This window comes from Sphaeramia orbicularis, chromosome 9 (genome assembly GCF_902148855.1).
Source record: "Sphaeramia orbicularis chromosome 9, fSphaOr1.1, whole genome shotgun sequence".
Taxonomy (NCBI): domain Eukaryota; kingdom Metazoa; phylum Chordata; class Actinopteri; order Kurtiformes; family Apogonidae; genus Sphaeramia; species Sphaeramia orbicularis.
The window spans coordinates 9016376-9038078 of record NC_043965.1 but is presented as its reverse complement, the minus strand read 5'-3'; the positions used below and the strand labels follow the sequence as shown (position 1 = coordinate 9038078).

Below are 21703 nucleotides of genomic sequence, written 5' to 3'. Positions count from 1 at the left end.
AAATGTATGTACATGTTTCCTGTATATTCCAGTAGCACATTGATACACAGGTCAAAAAATGCATAACGGTCCTGCAAACTTTGAAAAACTAAAAGGTGGCCTTGTACTTTTACACAGTGCTGCACTAAGAAACAAAACTAAATAAATGAATAATACATAAATAAATGAATTAATAGAATAATTAAAAATAGCTGAATATTGTTTCAAATAGAAATGTCCTCATAGGACAGATATTTAAAGCTATAATACTGAGACACTACACAGATAATATTTCTCTTTCATCAAAAAAATACGTATCTTCCCTCTCACAAACTCCTCAGTTATGTAGCTTAACTTTAATTGTAATAGTAACATAGTGTGTATTCGATGAATACACACTATGTTATTACTGTTTGTGTTGGAGTCAACTGTTCTTCATTACTCTACAACGCTGCCATCTTGTGTTTAAATGGTAGTGGTGCAGCCACTAGGATCCTGGAGATTCCAGGTTTTTAGTTAGATTTTTCTCTCCCAAGGTGTTTCACAATCTGCCTCAAATTGAGGTTAGTCTGTAGAACATCACATTCTGTACGTTCAGGTATACTATAAGCAAGAATTATACATAACACATACATTTAAAATCCACAAAGTTCATATAATATGTAAAGGATTTTTCAGTGACCTATCCACGAGTATTTGGAAATGTTGAATCCAAATACATAAAAAAAAAAAAAAACATGGATGTGCTGAATCTGAGTGGGACATTTGAGGAAAATTAAGGTATTTTGATTTTCGCAGTATTTACCTTATTGTTACAGCTGAAGCCCAAGGTTGTGTGGAAACTTCACACTGGACTTCAAGCAGTGTGAATTGTGTGCCTCTCCACTCTTCCTCCAGACTCTGGGACCTTGATTTCCAAATGACCTGCAAAATGGACTTTGATCTGAAAAGAGGACTTTGGACTTTCCACAGTCAGTGGTGATTTGGTCTGCCATGGCATCTGCTGATGTTGGTCCACTGTGTTTTCTGAAGTCCACAGTCCACACCCCCATCTACCAGGACATTTTAGAACACTTCAGGCTTCCTTCTGCTGAGAAGCTTTATGGAGATGCTGATTTCACTTTCCAGCAGGACTTGGCACCTGCCCACACTGCCAAAGGTACCAAAAACTGGTTCAATGACCATGGTGTTACTGTGCTTGATTGGCCAGAAAACTCACCTGACCTGAACCCCATAGAGAATCTATAGAGGATTGTCGAGAGGAAGATAAGAGACAGCAGATCCAACAATGCAGATGACCTGAAAGACACTATCAAACCAACCTGGGCTTCCATTCCACCTGAGCAGTACCACAGGCTGATCACCTCCATGACATGACACACTGATGCAGTAATTCACATAAAAGGAGAACCAACCGAGTCTTGAGCACATAGAAATGAACAGACTTTTCAAAAGCCTGACATTTCTGTTTAAAATATCCTTTTTTAATTGATTTTATGCAATATTTTAATTTTGAGACACCGAATTTTGGGTTTTCATTATCTGTAAGCCATAAACATCAAAATTTCAAGAAATAAGGCTTGAAATATTTCACTCTATATCTAATGAGTCATATAATATATGGGTTTCACTTTCTGAAATGAATGACAAAAAATATTGAACTTTTCCATGATATTCTGATTTTTTGACCTGCACCTGTATGTGATGCAGAGACTTAATGACAAACTAAAATCTTAGGAATGTCTAATAATCATCAGCAACCAATTTAAGCTAATTCAGTGTTGAAGAGTTAATAGTCTAAACATGTAGTGAAAACAGTGGACGTTCTCCAGTGAATGGAGCTTCAAACTACACCATGTTTATGTGTTTCAGAGCTGAAGGAGGGAGTAGAACGGACCCAGACTGAGTACCGTTCAGAGAAACAGAGACGCAAAGAGATGGAGCTGAAAGTCATCAACATGGAGTAGGAAATGCAGGACCTGAGGACTGACAAAGAGAGTCTGGAACGAGTGAGTGCCAATCATGTTTATGTCAGGACGCAAAGACGGGAAGTGGAATATAGGAGCCACTTTGCACGCATTGAACCCTTGCATATTTTACGTCTTAGAAATAGAGCATACTAGAGCGTTGTAAAGAGGAGTTGATAATCTTATTTATTTTGCTGTTGTTTTGTTTTTTTCTTCTCTTTTTTGTGTTTAATAGGTCTGTAGGTTTGTTGTATAATTAGTTTTTTGTATTGCATCTGTGTGGTCCCTTATGTCTCAGTACAGAAATAGAGCATACTTTTTACTATTACATCATCAGTTTTGAATTTAATTTCAATTTTGGTAAAACAGCAAGTCTGTTAACATCAAGACATTTCATCAAACTATTGGTTAAATCATTATGTTCTTTTTTTTCTAAATGTTTTTTGGTGTTGTGTGAATAGTTGAGGTCTTGGTTGTTGTGATGTTTTGTTGGCATCAAATATCAGTTTGTGTTCTTTTTTTCTCTTCCTCTCTTTATTTTCTTGTGTTTTTTTTTTTTGTTTAGGGTGCATTTGCTTCCTAAGATTACATGCCATGCAGTACTGACTCCATGTAAAACACTAAGGGGGAGGTTTTCTCTGTGGGCACATTGTATTTTGGCTGTAGGCATGTCTATCTGCAACAGGAACCGAGTCTGATGTGGGAACTTTAACCCTCCACTGAATATACCGAAAACAGACTCTGGGTGCAAAACAGACAATCTGTTAATGTTAAGTCACTTTATCAAATTATTGGTTAACTTTTAACTTTTTACAGTTAACTGCAAATTTGATTGGATTCTCAATGAACTCTAACATTGCATTAAAACGCAATAGTTTTTGCATTATAACGCAAAAGTTTTTGCGCCATAATGCAAAATTAGAGCATTTTGCATTAAAACGTAATAGTTTTTTCGTTATAATACAATAGTTTTTGCATTATAATGCAAAACTATTGCGTTTTAACGCAAAACGCGATAGTTTTTGCCTTATAACGCAAAAGTTTTTGCGTTATAACGCTAAACGCATTAGTTTTTGCATTAAAACGCAATAGTTTTTGCATTATAATGCAAAACAATTGCGTTACAACGCAAAACTCAATAGTTGCTGCATTAAAATGCAATAGTTTTTTCGTTATAACGCAATTGTTTTGCATTATAACGCAACAACTATTGTGTTATAATGCAAAAAGGAAGTATGTTTTGCGTTATAACGCAAAACTATTGCATTATAACGCAAAACGCAATAGTGCTTTCTTTAAAACGCCGTAGTTTTTGTGTTATAACGCAATAGTTTTGCGTTATAACGCAAAAAGTATTACATTATAATGCAAAACGCAATAGTTTTTGTATTAAAACGAAATAGTTTTTGTGTTATAATGCAACACAATTGCGTTATAACGCAAAACGCAATAGTGTTTTCATTAAAAAGCAATAGTTTTTGCTTTATAACTCAATGGCTTTCGCGTTATAATGCAAAACTATTGCGTTACAATGCAAAACGCAATAGTTTTACATTTTAACGCAATAGTTTTTTTTTGTTATAACGCAATAGTTTTTGTCTTATAATAGTTAAGGGTTAGTATTTTGGATTGTGTAGTGTGCTGTGCCATTTGTGATTCTGTTCTATTTTTGTCGTTTTTCTGTTCTCTTCTGTGTGTGGGTGTGTTCTGTTTTTCCCTCCAACAGATAATGGTTGATTGAGGATGAGCTGCAGGAGCGGTGTTGCTCTGCTGGCGTCAGCTGATTGGTGCTTCAGAGATGAGCTGGGAAATTTAAATCCAGATCTTCCTTCCTCCAGGAGACTCCTGTCATTCCACCCCCCCTCTGTGCAGACCAGCCTGGTGTCATTTTTGGTAGAACTTTGTGAAATCAGCTCTAGAAGGAGGGAATCTTTTTCTGGAAATTTTTTGTTAGGTAAGATTGATGTATTTTGGTTCCTTCGTTTGTGTTTGTAGATTATTATGATTCCCTACCTGATCTAATTTTCTTTTCTTTGTAAATAAATATCTCATGTTGCAGTGGCGTGGTTGCTGGCCATTTGTTTAATTTGCTCCTGTTTGTTAAGGGACATGGAGGGAGGGCAGTCTCACACCATGTTGCGTCTCGGCAACCCCTAGACCGAGCGTAACACGCACCAACCTCCGCTTAGGCCTGAAAAATGTTCAGCCTAGGCTTTTATTTTTTGTGGTGGCCTAAATTTTAAAGCAAGAGCCCTTTCAGGTAAACAGCGCCCCCTTAATTGAAAAGGTGGATGATGTTTTGTTTTGTTTTTTTTCTTAAAGTGGATACTGTTTTGGGCTATTCTCTTTTTTTCTTATAGTGGCAAATTTTTTGGGCTTTTCTCTGGGCTGACAATATGAAAATATTCTTGTTAGATTGGTATTTTGTACGTTCTATTGTTGAATAGTACCTCCTCAGTACCTGAGGAGGTTAAACTGCTTACAACATACAAGGCCTTCACAAAAAATTGCAAATGTGGCTTATCAACACCTATAGCTGCCAACACTAAAAGACAAGCCCGTTGTGATGTTTTGATGTTGTGATCAAACGTTGTCGTGATATGTTGTGATGTCTTATTCTCTTTTAATTGTATAGTAAGTGTTTGAAAATGTATCTTGTATTATATTGTACAGGTATTGTGTGTTTTGTGCTTTTTTTTTTTTTTTTTTTACTGCCTTTTTAAAACTTGGCCAGGGGACTAGAGATGAAAACTAGCCTTCTGGCTAATTCTGGCTTTTTTTTTAACCGTGTGTAACCATGTGTTTAATGAAATTGCATTGTCCCCTTTCAAATAAACTAAACTAAACTAAATAATAAATGCATTCTTAGTAATAATAATAATAATAATAATAATAATAATAATAATAATAATAATAATAATAAAAAAGCTTTCTTTCTACTTACTTGCTTCTTAAGATCCAATTGTGCAAAATGTGAACTCTTTCCATTTTTCAGCTGGTCTTCAAACTTTGATAGGAGTGTATTTGCCAGAAGTTGCTAAAAGACTTAATTTGAAAGTCTGTACCGGAAGTTGTCCGTGTTTGATGACGCTTGACGTCGGTGGACGGGGGGGACTGCGGTGATAAACAAACACACGCAGTGGGAAGTCCGTGTCTGTGGATCTCCGTGGCAGCCCTTTGACAGCAGCGGCACGGGGTAGACGCAGCCTGGGTGTCTGTGGGGACACTACCGCGGACTTGGAACCGGATTACAGACCCCGTCGCGCCGAAACCGGAGGACTTTATCCGCCTCCCCACCTCCTCTCCTCGGACTCGGCTTATGTGACACATTAAGGTCGGAACGAGCGAAACATGACGGAGCTGAGGAAGCGAGGCGGAGGCGGAGGAGACCCGGACAGCAGCGAAAATATCAGCGACAAGGTAAAGAACAGCGAAACGGCCGCAAACAAGCCACGTCCAGCCCCGCAGCTCGCCCTTCAAACAGGCTGGGCAGGTTGGGCTCCGGCGGAGTTAGCTAGCTTGGTTACCGGTTAGCGGCTAGGTTAGCAGGTTGAGCCGGTGACGGTGCCCGGTAATCCGGTAACCGCAGAGGTTAAAGCATTCACTGCAGCTGTTCTCAATGAACAAATGAAGACCTGGTCCTAATATTCAACACATTTCTATATATTTGTCCTGTTCGGGACTGTTTCGGTAATGTCCTAGAGCAGGGCTGTCAAACTCCTGTTAGTTCAGTTCCACATTCAGTTCAATTAGATCTGCAGTGGGCCAGACCAGTCAAATAAGAACAGAAGAATAGAGAAAGAATGCCAACTCCAAACTTGTCTTTATGTTTTAGAGTGAAAAAAGTTAATTTACATTATGTAAAGGTTTACATCTACAAACTATCCTTTCAAAATATCTACATAGAAATAACAATAACAACAGTATAAAAGTATATATAAAACTGTCTATATAAAAATAACAATGTTCAAGGTTCATTTATTGTCATTCATTCAATGTAGCACACGAAAGAATGAAATGTGTAGTCAGGTCTCAGTGTAATAAGGTAAGAAATAAGATAAAAACAGTAAAAGTATCTATAAACAGACTGTGTTAATATCGTGACACTTGCTGACAGCTTTATATTTGTTTGAAAGATTTGTCTTTGGAGAGATGTAGATTGAAAATGGATCTGGATGGATCTGTAGGGGTGGTATAAAATATGAAAAATCTAAATAAACAATAAAAAAACAACAGTAAATGTATCTAAAAACACATACATAAATATAAATGCATAAAAAGACCAGCCCAGCAAAATGAAGTCAACTCATGTGTGACATAAAGTGCAGCTCAGTGATTTATTACCTCCACCAGGCGGTATTGTGATTCCTTTGCTTTGTGAGTTTGCGTGTTTGTTTGTTTGCAAGATAACTAAAAAAGTTATGGACAGATTTTCATGACATTTTCAGGAAATGTTGATACTAGCACAAGGAAGAAATGATTAAATTTTGGTGGTGATCGGGGGTGGGGGGCACGGGGGCCCACTGATCTGCCTTGGCGGAGGTCTGCGCTCTTCGAGTGCTTTTCTTGTTTCCATTAGGGAGAGTAGAGACAACAATAACAACAGTATAAAAGTATATAGAAAAATATCTATAGATGTAAACAACAACAAACAAGTCCAATGACATCTACAAACAATATGTGCTCTGCAGTCTTCAACACACTTGGATCCAACTTATTAATAACTAAAGATGGAACTAACATACAACTGTGTGTTGATCCTGACGTCATGTGCGTCACAATAAGCGTCCGTGTGAAACACAACAGTGGAACCAATGTTTAACAGCAGAGAAATTAAATAAAGGAAACTTTGATTCAGGAAAATTGTAATTGAAAGTCAGTTTATTGTTTCTTGGTGATTGTTTGACAAACATATTTAAGTCCCAGTAAATATTCAGTAACACTAAGGAGTAACATGTAGATAATTAAGATTAAAGTTAACAAATATGAAAAAACAACTGTTACCACATTATCTCATGATCCTTCTTTTTAATGTTCTTGACTAATGGATTGATTTTTGGTTTTTGAAAGGTGCTCGTTAAAGTTGCAGATGTCGTGATCGTCTCCATAGGACTGTAAATGCACACTTCATTTGACAGTATGTCTGCAGATGTCGTCTGTGTTTGTTCACACTGGTCCGGTGTGTTGCTCAGGTCAAAGTCGACCCCACCTTAGAGACTCAGGTGTTGAGTAACCCCACCCAGCCCACTCACAGGTGATCCTGATGACATCACTGAAGGGTCTGCTCCTTTTAAATGTTTTACCAGTGAACGATCATGATCAAACCACAACCCTGGACCTCACACCTGTGCAACAAATGTCAATTACACTAATTACACCTGTTAATTATCTATTAGGAGTCAATGGTCTATTTCAGGGGTGTTGAACTCATTTTTAGTTCAGGTTCCACATACAGCCTGATTTGATCTGAAGTGGGCTGGACCAGTAAAATAATAACATATTAACCTATAAATCAAATAAATAAATACATTTTCTCTGTGTTTAAGTGCAAAAAAGTAAAATTACACTATACAAGTTTTTACATTTACAAACTATCCTTTTACAAGAATATGAATAACCTGAAAAACCTGAAATTTCTTAAGAAAAATAAGTGCAATTTTAACAGTATTGTACCTCAACTTATCATTTATACATGTAAAAGGTTTACATTTACAAACTACCCTTTGACAAAATAATGTGAGTAACATGAATATGTATGAACATGTGGAAATCTCTTAAAAGAACTAAGTGTTTTTTTTTGTTTTGTTTTGTTTTTTTTTTTACCAATTTTACTGATTGTTACTAAATATTACTAAACATTTTTTGTGTTTGTACATAATGTAAATAATGACGCCTGCAAATTCTATTCTTCATAAAAAAAAAAGTTAAATTACATGAAAATGTTTACATTTACAAAGTACCCTTTCACAAAAAATGTGACTAATCTGAAGCAAATTAAGTATCTTTAGAGAACTAAGTGTAATTTTACTAAATGTTTTTTGTATTTGTAAATTAACTGTGATCTGTAAGTTGTAATAAACATGTGTAAATGATAAACTGAGACATAATATCATTAAAATTGCTCTGATTTTTCTTAAGAAATTTCAGATTGTTCATGTTATTCACATTTCTTTAAGTTTAGTTTGTAGATGTAAGCATTTTCCTTCAGGCCAATGTAATTTTACTTTTTTCACTCTTAAACATAGAGAAAAGTTGGAGTTGACATTATTTATAGGTTATTATGTTATTATTTTGCTGGTCTGAGCCACTTTAGATCAAATTTGTCTGTATGTGGAACCTGAACTAAAATGAGTTTGACACCCCTGTTCGTAGCCTCTTAAACCCAGTACCCACAGCTCCATCTGTGTTGCCATGACAATACTGTGCGATACTTGTAGCAATATACACATTTTATACATGTGCGTAACCAGAGGACCATCACCTTAAAGCTCAGCAAATCCATTTGTTGGGCAACGGAACACAACCAAAGTACAAGCACTTAAATGAGGAAATATCTAAACTAGTCTAACCGTCTGAGACCAGCGTATGTCATGAATAATTAAATCAAACAACAGCCCAATGAGACAAACTCTGCAGCGCTAAGCTAACACTCAGCAGATCCAACGGTACGAGTGTTATTTCCCTACTGATAAAACTCACTGTACGAGACAAAGAACAGCAAAAACCATCAAATTATGAAGAGATGATGATGAATGTTGTCTTTCTTTTGCTTTTTTTCTGATCAGAACTTGGTTTAAATGGATAAAGCTTCTGCTATCGGCTAATCTATTGTTCTGTGTTACATTGAAATAATTCCCACCGGAAACAAATGCCCAAGGACTTAACACACAGGTGTCAAACATGCGGCCCGGGGGCCAAATCTGGCCCGCGGGATGAATTTGTGAAATGCAAAAATTACACTGAAGATATTAACAGTCAGTGGTGTCAAAATCATTTTAATTCAAGTTCCACATACAGACACATACAGTCCAATTAGATTTTAAGTGGGTCAGACCAGTAAAATATTATCATAATGACCTATAAATAATGACAGCCCCAAATGTTCTCTTTGTTTTTTTGGTGTAAAAAAGTTAAATTACATGAAAATGTTTACATTAGCAAAGTATACTTTTACAAAAAATGTGAATAACCTGAACAAATATGAACAAACGGAAATGTCTTAAGAAAAGTAAATGCAATTTTATCAATATTCTGCCTGTTACTAAATGTTTTGTGTGATTGTAATGCACATGTGTAAATGATAAACTGATAAACCAAGGCAGAATTTTGTTAAAATTGCACTTGTTTTTCTTAAGACAATTCAAGGTGTTCATGTTATTCAGATTTTTAAGGAAACTTTGTAGATATAAACCTGATCATAACATAATTTTACTTTTTTCACTGTTATTATTTTACTGGTTCGGCCCACTTGAGATCAAATGGGCTGAATGTGGAACTGAACTAAAATGAGTTTGACATCCCTGACTTAACAGGTTTAACCCTGAACCCTGGACTAGAAGGGATTAGACTGAAAAAATATATATACAAGGTGGGGAAGCAAAATTTACAATGAACATTTAGTTGTTTTTTCTCAGCAGGCACTACGTCAATTGCTTTGAAACCAAACATATATTGATGTCATAATCATACCTAACACTATTATCCATACCTTTCCAGAAATTTTGCCCATATGAGTAATCACGAACGCAAACGTCAAAGAGTGTGTGATTTGCTGAATGCACTCGTCACACCAATGGAGATTTCAAAAATAGTTGGAGTGTCCATAAAGACTGTTTATAATGGAAAGAAGAGAATGACTATGAGCAAAACTATTACGAGAAAGTCTGGAAGACGCTATTAAAGAAGAATGGGAGAAGTTGTCACCCGAATATTTGAGGAACACTTGCACAAGTTTCAGGAAGCGTGTGAAGGAAGTTATTGAGAAAGAAGGAGGACACATAGAATAAAAACATTTTCTATTATGGAAATTTTCTTGTGGCAAATAAATTCTCATGACTTTCAATAAACTAATTGGTCATACACTGTCTTTCAATCCCTGCCTCAAAATATTGTAAATTTTGCTTCCCCACCCTGTATATATATATATATATATATATATATATATGTGTGTATATGTACAGTACAGGCCAAAAGTTTGGACACACCTTCTCATTCTTTGCATTTTCTTTATTTTCATGACTATTTACATTGTAGATTCTCACTGAAGGCATCAAAACTATGAATGAACACATGTGGAATTATGTACTTAACAAAAAAGTGTGAAATAACTGAAAACATCTCTTATATTCTAGTTTCTTCAAAGTAGCCACCCTTAGCTCTGATGACTGTTTTGCACACTCTTGCCATTCTCTTGATGAGCTTCCAGAGGTAGTCACCTGAAATGGTTTCCCAACAGTCTTGAAGAAGTTCCCAGAGATGCTTAGCACTTGTTGGCCCTTTTGCCTTCACTCTGCGGTCCAGCTCACCCCAAACCATCTTGACTGGGTTCAGGTCCGGTGACTGTGGAGGCCAGGTCATCTGGCGCAGCACTCCATCACTCTCCTTCTTGGTCAAATATCCCTCACACAGCCTGGAGGTGTGTTTGGGGTCATTGTCCTGTTGAAACATAAATGATGGTCCAACTAAACGCAGACCGGATGGAATGGCATGTCACTTCAGGATGCTGTGGTAGCCATGCTGATTCAGGTTGCCTTCAATCTTGAATAAATCCCCAACAGCGTCACCAGCAAAGCACCCCCACACCATCACACCTCCCCCTCCATGCTTCACGGTGGGAACCAGGCAAGTAGCATCCATCCGTTCACCTTTTCTGCGTCACACAAAGACACGGCGGTTGGATCCAAAGATCTCAAATTTGGACTCATCAGACCAAAGCACAGATTTCCACTGGTCTAAGGTCCATTCCTTGGGTTTCTTGGCCCAAATAAATCTCTTGTGTTTGTTGCCTCTCCTTAGCAGTGGTTTCCTAGCAGCTATTTGACCATGAAGGCCTGATTCACGCAGTCTCCTCTTAACAGTTGTTGTAGAGATGTGTCTGCTGCTAGAGCTCTGTGTGGTATTCATCTGGTCTCTAATCTGAGCTGCTGTTAATTTGCGATTTCTGAGGCTGGTGACTCAGATGAACTTATCTTCAGCATCAGAGGTGACTCTTGGTCTTCCTTTCCTGGGGCGGTCCTCATGTGAGCCAGTTTCGTTGGAGCGCTTGATGGTTTTTGCGACTGCACTTGGGGACACATTCAAAGTTTTTGAAATTTTCTAGACTGACTGACCTTCATTTCTTAAAGTAATGATGGCCACTCGTTTGTCTTTACTTAGCTGATTGGTTCTCACCATAATATGCATTCTAACAGTTGTCCAATAGGGCTGTCAGCTGTGCATCAACCTGACTTCTGCACAACACAACTGATGGTCCCAACCCCATGAATAAGGCAAGAAATTCCACTAAGTAACCCTGACAAGGCACAGCTATGAAGTGAAAACCATTTCAGGTGACTACCTCTTGAAGCTCATCAAGAGAATGCCAAGGGTGTGCAAGGCAGCCATCAGAGCTAAGGGTGGCTACTTTGAAGAAACTAGAATATAAGAGATGTTTTCAGTTATTTCACACTTTTTTGGTAAGTACATAATTCCACATGTGTTCATTCATAGTTTTGATGCCTTCAGTGAGAATCTACAATGTAAATAGTCATGAAAATAAAGAAAATGCGAAGAATGAGAAGGTGTGTCCAAACTTTTGGCCTGTACTGTATATATATATATATATAGTTTAAGGTGATATCAGCTGTGCAGAAGTAGATCTAAATGTAAAGGATGGATGGATGGAAATACTGTATAAAACAGATCATGGAAGGCTCAGATGGAGTATCTTGATAAAGAAGTCCAAAGTGAGTGTGAGTCATGGACTTGTTGTAGTAACAGGTGACTTCCTGTCGACTCCCGTGGCGTCGTGGTTACTCTGGCGTCCATCAGGTCTGTGTGTGGAGTTGAATTTCCTGTGGTGCTGCTTTGCTAAAAACAGATTCATGGAAGTGAAATCTATCACCCCCCATTGGCATGAACATGAATATGTGTTTGTTACTGGTTACTGTTGCCTGTGTGTGTGTGTGTGTGCGCGTGTGTGCGCGCGTGTTTGCGCTTGTGTGCGCGCGTGTGTGTTTACATGTCAGTAGTACACATGGCTTCTCATTAGTGCCCACTGTTTGTCGTCACTTCTGGCTCAGGCTATGTTTGCTGAGCCTTGCTGTCACATGAGAAACAGGAGTGAATGCTTTCACACAAACAAATAAACAAACAAATAAACAGTACTGAAGTTTGAGTTCAGGGGTGCTGAAACCAGGATTCAAGGAACTGATCAGTTGACAGAAAAATAAGCTGACAGCTGACGCAAAGAATTTAATTAGCATTAAGATTTTGCATTTAATACTTTGCTATCTGAAGTTTTTTCTCCATTTGACTTTAGTTTGTTCTTTGTGCAGGTGACAACTGAGCAGCATGTGTTTCTGTGCCGTCTAAAGATGTTAGAGGCCGTTGGTTCAGTAAGAAAGATTAGGATTGTTTTGTTTGTCAGTATATCACAAACAGAAATTGACCTTCTGCATTTCACCCATCGCTAGAACATGCAGGAACTCTTCACACACTGCAGACTAGGAGCAGTGGGCTAGCCATATCAAGCGCCCGAAGAGCAAATGGGGGTTGAATGCTTTGCTCAAGGGCACATCAGCAAACAATTTTCTGCCAGTCTTGGGAATTGAACTCTCCAGCCTTCTGGGCCATGGCTGCCCCCCCAAAGCCGTTATTTCCATATTTATTTATTTATTTACTTACTTACTTAATAATAATTATAATTTTTTTTAATCAGTCAATTGTTTCTTCTTCTGTTGGTCAGAATTTATTTAGAACAAGTGTTCAGAGAACGCAAACCTCCACCAAGCACCCCGAACGGTGTGCATGTGTGGATCGACTATTTCTTTTTAAATTCAGCAGTTTCCAGGTTGTTCCATACAGCAGAAAAAGTTCAAGCTTGGCACCAGTCATGTGTATGTCCAATTATATTAAATTCCAATCAATATTTGTTGAGTTCTAATGAAAAATGTGTCGTAAATGGGATTTTCAATGTTAAATTGAAATGTCCACAGAGTCCACATTCCACTGGGGATGTGGACAATTTTGTGCCGGATACAAGATATTGTTATAAGCTACGGGTGGATCAAATTGGAGGCTAATTGGAGTCGTTTTGAATTTTTTTATGAATTTTTGAAAATTGCTCAATGATGAGAGACAGGAAAATTGTAGATTTTGTGACCTTGCTGTGACCTTGAACTTTGGCCTACTTGGCCCAAAATTGAATGGGTTGGTCCCAGGGCCTAGGCCTATCTATGGGTACAATTTGGTAAAGATGGTAGGAATAGTTTTCCCGTAAAGTTGCTAACAAACAAACAAACACACAAAGCAAAGTGATCACAATACCTCCTGGCGGAGGTAAAAGGTGTTTCCATCCTCCCTTATGTGCATTTTACTCTTTTTCCAAAAAAATCAAAACCACCTTGAGAAAGTGAATAACTTCTTTGGCAAAATTTTGGTTTTTCTTTCGTTAAATTTAGTTGCTTCTTAAGCCAGTTCTACTGTGGAAAGTGTCAGTGACTGTCTGTAGGTGGGAGTTATCTGGGGTTATTTTATGTCGACTCCATAACGTGGTTGGATGATGAGATCCAAACCTCAGTCTGATTAAGGCGCTACTTGTGGTTCCGTGTGACTAATATTCTTAAACTCTGATTGGCTGCTTAATTGAGCCCACGTCACAGACTGTGCTGTGATCAACCACAAGATGCAATGTTGAGCAATATTTGAGCAATTATTTATTTAACAAATAATCCATTCATCTGAAAGCATATCTAAAACACATGAGTGACAGGCTGGTAATGTAAAGTTAAAGCTAGTTCCATCTCTATGAAGGTTAAAGGATCAGTCTGTGGTTTCCCACACCCTGCAGCAACACCCGAACACATCATACTTACTCAAGGTCTAGACCTGTTGCAATTCTTCCACAATCGTAATTCACTGTTTATGTCGATTCAATGGAAGTAAAATGATTTTATTTTTAAGCCCTATGATTTAATGAAATGTTTTTACCTTTAAACGCAGATTCTTTAAGATAACATAAGAACAGAAAGAAGATAAGGAAAATAAGAAATTTGGTGTTTATATAAATATTCATGTAAATATAGAGTAATATGGATTTAAATAAAATCGAATTATAAAAGACTTTTAGCTTGAATGTCACATTTCTGATCTGAATTAAATATGAACAAAACCAACATCTGTGTTCTCTGTAGGGGACAAGTGTTTCACAGGTTTACAAACAAACAAATAAATGAATAAATAAAACACTCTCCACTGAAAAGGATATCCCATAAAACTAAAAAAAAAAATTTGTGTCATGCTGTTTCAAATCAAGCAGTTATTTAATATAAAAGAAAAGCCCAAACATGTACTTTCTGTCAGTATTTATAGAAATATTTATATCAATTTAAATTTAAATTTTAATCTAAATAATATTAGATGATGCATTGACTCTTTCACATTAAAATCTATGAACTGACACGTATCGACACAATCAGCAGCTAGTGGCCACTTTTGATCTCTAACTCATGTTCCTATTTTGGTTTCGTTTTGCCAGCATGAACAGAGCAGACCGATGAACTATGAGTTAAACGTCCAAATGTGTTTTTCTTCACTTGTACTTTTGCTTTAGTGACAGATGTTTCCCTCCTGAATATGAAGAAGGCTGTCATGTCACTGAGTCTTTATGGAATGGAGGCATTTCCTGCTTTCAGTGTAGTAATATCAATCTAAGAGCGAGAAAGCAGGAAAATTCCACCACACTGTGCTGTGAGTGAATTTTCACCCTTTGGACTTTGGAACATTCTCAAGTGTTTCATAGTCTCAGACTCAGACTCACCTTTATTGTCCTTCGATCACCAGATATAATCAGAACGAAACACAATGAATGGGACAGGAAAACAAATAGACAGCAATAGATAAAAATAGGTAAGAACAATAGAATAGAATAAAACCACTAAAATAAATATAAAACCTCTGAATGTGTACTATATAGCACATACTTAAGGTGGTGGTGTTTGCACAACAGTAACATGAGCAGCAGCAACAGTTACCAGTGGAAATAAAGGGATAATAGTGACTGTGATTTAGCTGAATTATGATCTGTATTAAAGGGTACCTGGACTGAATTTTAATTACTAGCTATCTCATTAAGAGCACGTATCATGCTAGCAGTTCTGTCTGGTAACTTTTGTTATAGCCCATTTTCAAGTACATGAGAGTACGAAGTCACTGCTCCGTCAGTCAGGCGTGGTCAGCGACATGTTTCCTCCTGTTGTTCCAGCACCGGTACTGATGCAGATTTATCGTATTGTGTGATTACTTGGGCTGCGATGGACTGGCCACTGACCCCGTACAGCAGACACCAGTCTAAGACGACACATTATCGTCCAGTGCTGGGTCGCGTCTCTATTTTACTTTTTTATTTAATTTACTGTATTTCTTTTTTCTGTCAGGGATAGTTAACAAGACATTGTGGACAGAAGAACAACACATAAACAAAAGGAAAATCAAACAAATAAACAAACCAAAAACGACAACTACTGGAAGAAAAGCACTCAGAGAGCGCAGACCTCCGCCAAGGCAGATCATAAGAACTGATTTATAGACAACAGATCTGGAAAATCTGATTTCAAGAAATCTTACCAAGATAATTTTCACTTCATTGGCATTGGCAATTTTTTTTTGCTTGAATTAAGCAGAAAAAATGTTCCTCTGTAGGTGATTATGTCTTATTTTAAGTATGATGAGATATTTTGACTAGAAATGAGAAAAATACGCTTGGTGAGATTCAGATTTTTGCAGTGTGTACACCATCCCATACGCTGCAATTTATACCCTTACTGTAACTTTACTGTTCTAGATAAACCTGATCTGCACTAACATGTTTGAGTGGAAATCAATTGCTTGTTATTGTTTTTAAACTGTAATTAACAGTTTGTTTTTTTTGCATATTATCTCAAAGAAGTGAGTAATGACTAGTGTTAGTGTATGTTAAAATGTGAGAAAACATCAGATTATCTGCATTAAAAATGTTTTTATTTCATAGTTTTCACACCATTTATCAGTAAATACGTTTCTTTGCTTCAAAAAGTAAATGTATGGTGTCCAGTTGAGTGAAATTTTTCTAACTCCATGAAAAAGGGGTTTATAAAAAACTATTTCAATTGCATTATTTTTTTAATGCCTAAAGGAATAAAAACACTCACAAATAAAAATCTTGATTAAGGCTCTGATAATTCATGCATGAAAGGGTTAAAAAAAGGGTCCAGTGTGGTGCGTTTATGGAGATTTTTACTGAATTTGCGCCTCTCTTGCTTATAAGTGATACACAAAGCACTATTATTGGTCCAAGGTGGAGAGTACCTGGGAAGTGGAGCAGTTCAGCGGTCTGATTGTGTGGGGTCATGGAGGTTGCAGGTGGTGTCCTCCATGACCAAGTTCTGATAATCTGTCGTATACCACTGATATTCCCCCTTTAACATATAGATCACTCAACAGAAGAGAATGCATGGGGAAGATAAGATAAATGAAGATAATGCCTTTATTTTCCCACAATGAGGAAATTTGAGTCTTACAACAGCAGGATAGTACAGAGGAGAGTAAAATACACTCACAGAAAATAATAGATAAAATAAGGGAGATTAAAAAAACCAAAAAAACAAAATGCAATAAATATAAAAAACCTAGAATCTAAAATGTCCGTCAATTGTTTACATCATGAATGGGCAGAGCAAATGTGAATGCATAATAATAATAATAATAATAATAATAATAATAATAATAATAATAATAATAATAATAATAATAATAATAATAGGGCGACACGGTGGTGCAGTGGTTAGCACTCGTGCCTCACAGCAAGAAGGTCCTGGGTTCGATTCCAACACCAGTCGACGGGGGGTGGGACCTTTCTGTGTGGAGTTTGCATGTTCTCCCCGTGTCTGCGTGGGTTCTCTCCGGGTACTCCGGCTTCCTCCCACCATCCAAAGACATGCACTAATAGGTTAATTGGTTAGTCTAAATTGCCCATAGGTGTGAATGTGAGAGTGATTGTTTGTCTCTATATTATCAGCCCTGCGATGAACTGGCGACTTGTCCAGGGTGTACCCCGCCTTCGCCCCTGTGTAGCTGGGATAGGCTCCAAGCGACCCCCGTGACCCTAGTGAGGATTAAGCGGGTTCAGAAAATGAATGAATAATAATAATAATAATAATAACTAGAAGCACTCGGAGAGCGCAGACCTCCGCCAAGGCTGATCAGTGGCCCCCCCCGTGGGCCCCCCACCCCCGATCACCACCAAAATTTAATCATTTCTTCCTTATCTCATTTCCAACAAACCCTGAAAATTTCATCCAAATCTGTCCATAACTTTTTGAGTTATGTTGCACACTAACGGACAGACAAACAAACAAACAAACAAACAAACCCTGGCAAAAACATAACCTCCTTGGTGGAGGTAATAATAATAATGAAGAGCATAGTCATTTGATGAATAAAGTGCATTATAATCCTGAGACTGTTTGCGTCCCTGTAATATTCACCTCATTGTTTGTCATTTATTGTTTTCACCAGTCGTGTCTTTGTTTTTTGGCCATCGGCCTTAATTTTTTCAAATGTTATAAGACACAGGTGTCAAACATGCGACCCGAGGGCCAAATCTGGCCCGCCAAATGATCCAATCTGACCCACGGGATGAAAGTGCAAAAACGAACCTGGTTGTCCAAATCGTTTTTGTTCAGGTTCTACATACAGACCAATGTGATCTCCAGTAAAAATAACAACACAATAACCCATAAATAATAACAACTACAAAAATTATGTGGAAAAATTTAAGTGAAAAAAATAACATTACACTGTGAAAATATTTACATTTATAAAACTATTCTTTCACAATAAAATACAAATAAATACATAAATAAAAACAAAGATGAACAACCCGAAATGTGCAATTTTAACAATATTCTGCCTGTTATTAAATGTTTTGTGCATTTATGGATCCACTGTGATCTGGAGTTGTGTTAATAATAAGAGATGGAATATTGTAGAAACTGTTCAAATTTTAGTTCCAAACTCCAAAATTTTAACAATATTCTGCCTGTTACCAAATGTTTATGTAACACTGTGTGTAATGTACATGTATAAATAATAAGTCGAGGCATAATATTGTTATAATTGCACAAATTTTTCAAATGAAATTTCTGTTTTTTCAGGTTATTCACATCTTTTTTTGTAAAATGTACATATTTTCATAATTTAATTGGTTTTTTTTTTGTACTAAAACAAAAAGAAAAACATGGATTTGTCATTATTTATAGATTATTAAGTCCATATTTTACTGGTCTGGCCCGCTTGAGATCAAATTGGGCTCAATATGGCCCCTGAACCGAAATGACTTTGACACCCCTGTTATAAGATATTTTGTCAGGCACCTGTGTGGGACACACTTGAAGTTCAATAAATGTTAAAAGAGTACTATTTGTATGTTTATTAAAAAAAATCATTTATTTATCTGCATAAAAATCTTAATTATCTGAGTGTTCAGTTGTGTTTTATGGTCAATGTGCTAAAAAAAAGAAAAAAAACAGCCTTAAATATCGGTCTCAAAAATCATCTGTAGATATCGGCCATCAGCTGACCAAATTTTTCAAAGTTGACATCAGCCTTAGAAAAAACCCGTATCGGTCGACCTCTACTTTTTTGTCGCTTCTTCAGTGAGAATTTGCTTAAACATTAGCTTAAACACAGCCCTTGTAGCTTTCCACTGTTTGTATGCAGGCATTAGTGTTTCCTCATTAAAACCTGAGTAGAACTCTAGGGTTACACCCCCTCTGTCTGCTCTGAACGCATCCGCCACCCCCAGTGACCCCACCCTCCTCCACCCCACAGCTTTACCATCTCATTATAGGATCCAATTGGGTCTAAGTGGAGAACTGCTCCATTTAACCCTGATGCCTCCAGTGTCAGTGTTTACAAAAGTTTGGGTGAAAAACCAGGAGCATCAGCTCAAGTAGAACAGTTAACCTCATCCATCAGTGTGTGTGAACTGAGCAGGAAAAAAAAAAACCAAAAGAAAAAGCCAAAAACCTTTGTTCATGTCTTTGTTACATGATAGACCTTTACTGGTGTTCAATTCACAAGTGAAGTGTTGGAATGCATATCTAGGATGTCACTAGACTAACTTATTAATGATGGTAAAGTGTCTGAACAGCTCTGTACACAGGAGCACCGCAATGACTAGTCGACGGCAAAATTAATCGAGGACTAATTAATTTGTCGACAGGTTGTTAGTGACGTCATGCACTTTTGTTGAAGGAAAAATGTATATTTTGCTGGTGATTGCTTCTCTTATTTACTTGTTAGTTAAATTTTGTTAGACACTCTAATTCAGGGGTGTCAAACTCATTTTAGTTCAGGGGCCATATTCAGCTAAATTTGATCTGCAGTGGGCCCAACCAGTAAAATAGTAACATAATAATATATAAATAATGACAACTCCAAATTTTTGTCTTTGTTTTACTGTAAAAAAAAAACAAAAACATTAAATTATGAAAATGCATACTTTTAAAAACTATCCCCCCCCCAAAAAAAGAAAAAAAAACACCTGAAAAAACTGAAATTTAAATTACAAAATGTAAGAAACTTTAGTGCGATTTTAACAATGTTATTCCTCAACTTCTCATTTGTCCATGTGCATTATGGATCAGATCTACAAAGACACTAAACACTGAGGAACAGGCAGAAAAGAGTTCAAATTGGGCTGAATTTTCTTTAGACATTTCAGGTTGGTCATATTTGTTCAGATTATTTACATTTTATTGTCACAGGATAGTTTGTAAATGTAAATATTTTCACAATTTAATGTTATTTTTTGCACTAAAACAAAGAAAAAAATTAAGTTGTTAATTCTAGATTTTTTTTTGGCTTAATTGAAGATTTTTTTTACTTAATTGAAGATTTTTTTTGGCTTAATTGAAGATTTTTTTACTTGAAGATTTTTTTTTTTTTTTTTGGCTTAATTCAACATTTTTTGCTAAATCTGAGATTTTTTTTGGGCTTAATTGAAGATTTTTTTGGCTTAATTGAAGATTTTTTTGAGCTTAATTCAAGATTTTTTCCTTAATTCAAGCCAATTTTTTTTTTGCTTAATTCAATTCAAGATTGTGGAATGTGTTCTGCACAGAATGTACTTTTTATGTATTATATTTTTTTTCAGTTTTCCTCTTAGATTTGAGTCTTTATGGGTTAAATAGATTTATTTGTCATATTTTGAAAACCGTCTTTTTTTATTATAATTTTCCACTTCTAGTTTTAGTTATAGTCTTAGTTTTTGTTGTTTTTTTTTAAAAATTGAATTGGAATTATTGCTTATAACTATTTTCTGATAACCAGTAAAAGAAAACAGGAGCCCCCACCCTAGTCGACCAATCCAGCGAATACTGTCCCCAACTTACATGTGATGTTGAAAAGACCCATCAACCAGATGAATAGATGACGACAATCATGTTTTTCAGCTGCAATAGATAGTTCACATACAGACTGTTACTCTATGTGGACAAAAGTATTGGGACACGTTTAATTCAGATGTTTCTTTTCTAACAGGGGTCTGGGATACAAAACAATAATGACAGATATTGTAATATAGTTTTATATTGTGATGTTAATGTTTGCCTCAGAAATGGTTTTTATTTAATTTCTCTTAACATTGATTTTTTTGTTGTTGTTTTGTTTGTTGTTGTTTCTTTTTATTCAAGACTATGATTTTAAATGTTCTTCCTCTAAATTTCTGTAATATTTTTCATGCTCTGACTGTAAATAATAATTTCCTACCATAACTAACCATCTACTTTCTTCACGTCTCACTTAGGAAGAAAAGTCTTCCATTAAACTTAAAGGAAATATTGATGTTTCTAAACTATATGGACAAAAATATTGAGACACATCATGTCTACAGCTGTAAAGTGTCCTGTTTATATTGATTTGAGATAAAAACATCAATATTTTCTAAAAGTTTAATGGGGGATTTTTCTTCCTCAGTGAGATGTGAATAAAGTAGATGATTAGTTATGGTATATAATTATTATTTACAGTCAGAGCGTGAAAAATATTTAGAAAGTTAGAGGTAGAACATTTGAAATCACAGTCATGGATAAAAAAAATCAGTGTTGAGAGAAATTAAGTAAAAAACATTTCTGAGGTATTTTAGAAGCAAAGACAATAATTTAAACCAAACTAACCAATGCAATGATATTTATCCCAATATAAAACTTTATTATGATGTTTATCATTATTGTTTTGTATCCCAGACCCCTGTTAGAAAAGAAACGCCTGAATTCAACGTGTGAATATAGAGTATTTCAATATAAAAGCCTTGTGTGTTTCAGTTACTGGACCGAGGTAGATCCATGGATCCAGACACAGAGCCTCAGTGTGTTGACTGGCTCTAAATCCAGATTAAAGATTCATTAACACCAGTATAGATGCTGGCCTCCCAGGGTGCAGCCTGTTAACCTGTCAACATCAGGTTCAGGTTCAGGTTCAGCTCAGTCCTGCTCGGACACTAATGAGGAGATTACACT

The 21703-nt window shown here is 36.4% G+C and overlaps 1 protein-coding gene across 1 annotated transcript in view; it reads left to right on the top strand.

Moving 5' to 3' along the window:
- The first annotated feature begins 5033 nt into the window (after positions 1-5033).
- The window catches only part of cds1 (CDP-diacylglycerol synthase (phosphatidate cytidylyltransferase) 1), a 52611-nt gene continuing 35941 nt past the window's right edge, over positions 5034-21703 (top strand). Inside the window, exon 1 of the mRNA XM_030143893.1 lies at positions 5034-5366. Coding sequence (XP_029999753.1) covers positions 5298-5366 — 69 coding nt within the window. The 5' untranslated portion in view covers positions 5034-5297. The remainder of the gene's footprint in view (positions 5367-21703) is intronic.